Source organism: Octopus bimaculoides, chromosome 6 (genome assembly GCF_001194135.2).
Source record: "Octopus bimaculoides isolate UCB-OBI-ISO-001 chromosome 6, ASM119413v2, whole genome shotgun sequence".
In the NCBI taxonomy this organism is placed as follows: domain Eukaryota; kingdom Metazoa; phylum Mollusca; class Cephalopoda; order Octopoda; family Octopodidae; genus Octopus; species Octopus bimaculoides.
Genome location: NC_068986.1, coordinates 60007997 through 60014318, shown reverse-complemented (window position 1 = coordinate 60014318; position 6322 = coordinate 60007997). Strand labels below are relative to the sequence as shown.

The 6322-nt window shown below is 32.2% G+C and overlaps 1 protein-coding gene across 3 annotated transcripts in view; it reads left to right on the top strand.

Moving 5' to 3' along the window:
• The window catches only part of LOC106870865 (uncharacterized), an 823882-nt gene that overhangs the window by 330270 nt on the left and 487290 nt on the right, over window positions 1-6322 (top strand). For all 3 annotated transcript variants that reach the window (XM_052968743.1, XM_052968742.1, XM_052968744.1), the window contains exons 4-5: window positions 3100-3748; window positions 5610-5777. In XM_052968743.1, the coding sequence (XP_052824703.1) occupies window positions 3100-3748; window positions 5610-5777 (817 nt within the window). The remainder of the gene's footprint in view (window positions 1-3099; window positions 3749-5609; window positions 5778-6322) is intronic.

Here is a 6322-nt window from a genome sequence, read left to right as displayed (position 1 = left end):
AAAAAAAAAAAAAGAGTAATTGGTTATTATTTGTACTTTGTCTTCAAATAAGACATCATCCTCACTACTACTACTACTACTACTACTACTACTACTACTACTACTACTACTACTACAGAGGGTGAGTTGTCAAAATCAGACAAAATCTTTCTGCATTATTTACATTATTTACATTTGACGGATATTTTTCCTCATGTTGTTTGTTGTTAACGTAACGTTTCGGTTGATAGACCCTCCAGCCTTCATCAGGTATCTTGGAGAAATTTCGAACCTGGGTTCTCATTCCTAAGGTTCAAAATTTCCCCAAGACACCTGATAAAGGATGGAGGGTATATCAGCCAAAACGTTGTGTTAACAACAAACAAGATGAGGGAAAATATCCATCAAATAATGTAAATAATGTACATAATTCCTCATCTCTTAAATATAGAACTGTAAAATCTTTCTTATATTTATTTTGGCTCTTTATATTCTGAGTTCAAATTCCACAAAGGTCTACTTTACATTTCATATATCTGGGGTTGATAAAAATATGGTACATACAACTATAGAATCAATATAATCAACTGTTCTCCTCTCCCAAATTTCTGATGTTGTGCCTAATAGTAATAATCATGGTTTCTATTACAGGGCACATGGTCAACAACTTTTTAGGCAAGTGTATTAGTCAGCACCATCAATCCCAATACTTGACTGGTACTTATTTTAGAGAATCCATAAGAATGAAAGGCAAAGTTGAATTCATCAGGATTTGAACTCAGAACATAAAGAGCTAAATCCTTCTGAGGTCAATTTTGCTTAATAATGAATAATAAAGCAATTATTATTATTATTTTTGTAAGCATTCAACTGATAAAATCATGTGTCACACAAAATGCTTTGTGGTATTTGCTCCAGTTCTTTACATTCCAAAAACAAATTTTACTGAAGTCTACTTTGCCTGTCATCTTTCCAAGGTGGATAAAGTAAAGTATCAGCCAAGAGCTGGGGTCAATTTAATCAACTGCTGTTCTTCCTTAGATTTCTGTGTCTATATATGAGTCATATGCTATTCTATTTTGATTAGTATCAGCCATTGATACTAATGTTCATAATATTTTCCTCATATAAATTTTTAACTTCCAGTATATTACTGGTTTGAATGTAGCAAAACATGAAATTCTATATTGGCATACAATTACTGAGATACCTAAAAGAAAATAATATTGTGTCTTGGAAAAGGTATTTTGATGAGGAGGAGGCAACAAATGCATCAAAATTATTGAGTTTCTTATTGAAAATTCATATGTTCAAATGTTCTTAATGGCATTTCTTTGAGAAAGACATTTGTGCCACAAACCTCATTCATTGTTACTGCTGGTAACTATCTCTCACTTCATGTTTGATATTATGAAAGCAATGAAGGCAAATTGGGTGAATTGTTAGAGCATAGATTACTTTAAGGATTTATTTTAATCTCTGCATTGTGAGTTCAGATACTGCTGAGGTTAACTTCGCCTTTCATCCATTCAGGATTGATAAAGTACTAGTTCTATACTGTGGTCAACTCTTTTCTTTCTCTCTTGCTTTCTCTGTTGCTGTCTGTTGCTTTTTTTTGTGTGGATTAAATCATCTGTGGTCATACTTGGAGAAGGATGGATTCCATCTGATTTAAGAATTCCTAAAATAAAGACATGATGAATATCACAACAGCACCCCTACAGCTTCTTCAGAAGTTGAGGGCCCAAATCAGTTATGAAAGCTATCCCACACTAGAATTTTTTGATTGAAAATTACTAGCCCTTGTTGCTTCTTCTGTTGATCCAACCCCATATTTGACATGAAAAAAATAACAGTCAAATCTCCCTCAAATTTAAGAAGCATGATACATCATAAATTTCATGAACAAAACTCTAAATTATAGAAGATATTTGAAAGTATATTTGTATCTCACACAACATCACATCAATATTATGAAGCTAAAGGAATGCTAAATTATTGTGCTGGCTTCATAGAAAGACATGATGTAAATGGAAATAGTAATTAGCTTATGATAACCAATCCTCTCTGTAATTTCTGTGTCATATAATGTAAAAGTGCTTCAGTTTCAAAAGAGTGTGATGGAAATTAACACATGCACATACATGCACACACGCATGCACACACACACACACACACACACACACACACACACACACACACACACACACACATGCTCGCACACATAGGTATGTGTGTAAGATATTTCTAGTTAATTAGAGACATACACTACAGAACATACTCCAGTTTAGGCAAGGTATTTAGGAAATTATATATTATAATGTAGTTCAGGCAGAATGCTATTTTTTACAAATACTATCTATGTTGCACCTTCCAGACTTCTAATGGAGCATTACTAATATCATAAGAAAGGACACATTGGAAAGTGTTACCTGATTTACATTATGCCTGAAAAACAGTTGGGATGAGCATGATTGGAATATTTTCATTCAGAGCTAACTTGAGTTTGACAACTGCATTCTAAAAAACAGAGAATTGCTCTCATACTCTAATATATTCTGGATATTTGAAACAAAATATCAGCTATGCTAAATTTTTATTTCATGTAGATTAATTTGGCCAATGAAGGTAGCTTTTATGTAGCTATTTAGCCTGTTGAAAAGTCTGGCCAAATCTCCATTAAGATGATAGGTTACAATTTATCATAGTCTGCCATCTTTAAAAAAATGGATGGCTCTTTGGGTAATGTCAACTTATATGTAATAAAAGATAGAGCCATCATTCCTTGGGCCATTTTGATCATAGCTCTGCTCAGCCTGAGCTAACCTGAGGAATAAATAACAACAACCACAAAAATAATAATGATAATGATAATAATCTATATACCTCACTCAGAAATCTATAGAACATTTTCACAGAATATATGTAATCCTATTTTGTTGAATTAAATAATTAAAAAAATGTTTCTATTGTCATTATTGCAGCAGGAGTCTGCTGGTTGCCTTGCTTCATAACTAATACATTTGTCACAAACAGTTTTATGAAACTGTATTTGCAAATTAAAACCAAAAAGTCTTGTCACAATTTAAATGTGCTAAACAAAATTTAATTTTGTTTCAGATTTCATCACCAACTTCACGTGTGATCAATGTTTATACACAACCACTGATATCTGAAACCAGCCTCAAATATATTACAACTGGAAAGTATTTAGGAAGATTTCCATATAAGTTAACAACAATTTGGTATTTTTGTAATTCAAGCTATGACTATTTTCATACCCTTTCCAACATTTACCACATTTACCGCTGTCAAATTTTACAGTCATCTGGTTCACGCATTCAACATTCAGGAGAAATTAGTCAAGATGTAGCATTCTGTGGGCAGTTGATGCCCAGAGCAGATGACAACTTCACTTTGCAGTTTGTGTCAACCAAACTCTTTCAGGATTTGTTATTCAAAAACTTTCTGTCTCTTTTGACAAGAAAGTATCTTGAGGATTTGTTTCCTTGGATATTTAATCCAAAGATTTATATATTGCCAAGAAGTTGGCTACTCTCCAGCATGTCACATCGCAGCGAGATTTGCAACTTATTTCAGAGATGTTTGCTGACCGCTGAAGATAGTATCCGGTGCTTAAGATGGGATGACCTTGTGTCCAATCCACCTGCTACTCTTCCAGGTGATCCAGAACAGCCATTGATCCATCGAGGAGTTGAAGAAGATGAGGCTAATCTGGCTGATACTGATAAATTGATGAACTTTGATGGTAGGTACATCTTTTGAATCTTCTTTCAACCTCTTTTTGACTCCACATCATTTATTATTGTTTATTTCCACTTATTGAGGGTTTTGTGGATATTTGTTTAAGTTCAAATCCTACCCATGTCAAATTTATTTTTCATTCTTTCAGGGTCAATAAATAAAGTACCAGACAAGGGCAGTAAGTTTTTTAAATTATTGAGGTATCTGTTCTGGCACTGTACATTCTGCGCTCAAAATCCTTCTTAGACAACTATTGTAGTGAAGTATCTTCTTGTAGACGGTCTAGTATATATATATAAAAAAAAAAAAGCATTGCACTTGAAATAGTTTATAACATTCTTATAGAGAAGGGAAAATTGTCAAATATCTTTTGGATAAGTTACTGCTATAATTCAATGACAGAAAACTGCAATATTGGCACTGGATATGACACTTGTGCAAACAGTTTCAATCTACAATAGCAATGTTATGGGCAGATACAAAATATTAGCAAATCATTATAACTTTTTGTATACTGTAGGTCTACTCTACTTTTTCTTACCACTTTTGATTTTAAATATATGTATGATCAGTAGATTGATTACAAAGAAGTAAAGAAACAAAAAACAGTACTCTTTTATTTAAAAGACTAAAACCAATTTTTGTCTATAACTTTTTCTTGTAATTTAAAAGCTATCAAATATTTTTTACATTGCAAATTCAATTGGACATCATCCAAAGGTATTTAAAATCGTTTTCTTTGAAGTAGATCAAACTATTAATATCATCAGTATTGGATGTCTGAGAAGTAGAATAAGAATAAAAATAATGGTTTTTCTGAATTAAATGTATATATTTTCTTTAGCGTAGTATTTCATGCCATTCTGTTTTATTCTCAGCTGCTAACAATTTGAATTAATATTTCATTGGTTTTGATGTTTTTTTTTTATTTGGTTATTATTATTTTTAAATGATTATAACTAATTTATTGAAAAACAAGAAAACAAAATCAACATTAAACATTTGATCATTGTATATACTTTTAACTTTCTCTATGTCAATGATTATATCAGTTGTCAGACTGCAATTAGTGACTAATTACAGATTCCTGCTTCCTATAATGTTTCTATATCCAGTCAAGCTGTAACTGTATATATACATATATATTTAATTTTTGTTTCTTTATGGTAAATTTAGTTTCCACTAAGATACCTTCCACCCAGTTCATCCCTATCTACTGATAGTAGCACCCCCTTAACTGGTAATCAACTTGATAGTGTGGGGGAGGTATTTGGGTGGTAAAGGCTTTTGCTATCTCCATGTCATGTAAATTATTTAAAACAGTGCTTTAGGGGGCAGTCAGTTTACCAGTGATGTATGTTGAAATGGTTCTTATATTTATGTTCAAGTGGTAGTGGGAGTGTAGTCATATGCTATACTTCCCAATAGTCATGCTGACTGTAAGTGGAGACAGCCTACACGCACACACACAGAAATTCCCCAGGACTGTTCCTTTGCTTACCCTTGGTTTTCTTCTGTTGAGAGACTGTTATACATACATATTACTCTACATGTATTCACTGGTTTCTCGCTGTTTCTTATTTTTGTTTTTTCAAATATCTGACAAACTGGGCGTTTTCAGTTAATCTAAGTTGTTCTGCTTAAAATTACAGGGTAGATAGCTATCCAGATAGATGGACAAATAGACATATTGCAAAAAAAAAAAAAAACCCCAAAACACAAGTACGGTCAAAATTTATATGTAAACGGGTTTATTGACAAATTAAATAATGTGCGACAAAATCTTTGAATTACTTGTATGAAGAGTACTGTCATGTCTCAGGGTAGAATCGATTCTGGTCATTCCTGTCTTTTCAATTCCTCAGGATCTTTGTCTTTATTGGATGAAATGGCACTTGGTGAAGGTGAGAGTTTATCAACTCCATCCAGTCCGCACTCAATCTCTTCTTACAGTCGTCGACAAATAAACCTTCCAAAAGGATTAAAAGATTTGGATTACAAAATATTGCAGTCTGGAATCTTCATATTTCCTGGTAAGTGTTTTTAAATATTCAGTTTATTCTTTCTTTCTTTCTTTTACATAAAACTTATTTACGGGGATTGACATGACCTGATATATTTTTCTCATTTCTGTGCAAACTCCTCTCCATCTCACTCTTTACACACATGTATGAATGTAGTTGTATGCAATATATGTACTGTGTATTTGTGCATGTATGTGTGTAAGAGAGTGTGTGTGTGTGTGAGAGAGTATGTAAGAGAATATATGTAAATTTATGCATACCTACACATATACATATATATACATTCACATGTACATATATATATACACACACATACATGCGATTATGTCTTTGTCTGTATATGTGTATTTATACACACATTCACATGTATATATGTGTGTGAGTATGCATCTATATACTTATAATTGTCCCTATCATTACATTTCCTTTAGTCAAAAATTTTGATCAAGATTTCATTTTTTAATGACTTTTATTTATGATTCCATAAAATAAACAATAACAAGAATACAAACTTACACACACGCACACACTCATGTATATATATATATATATAT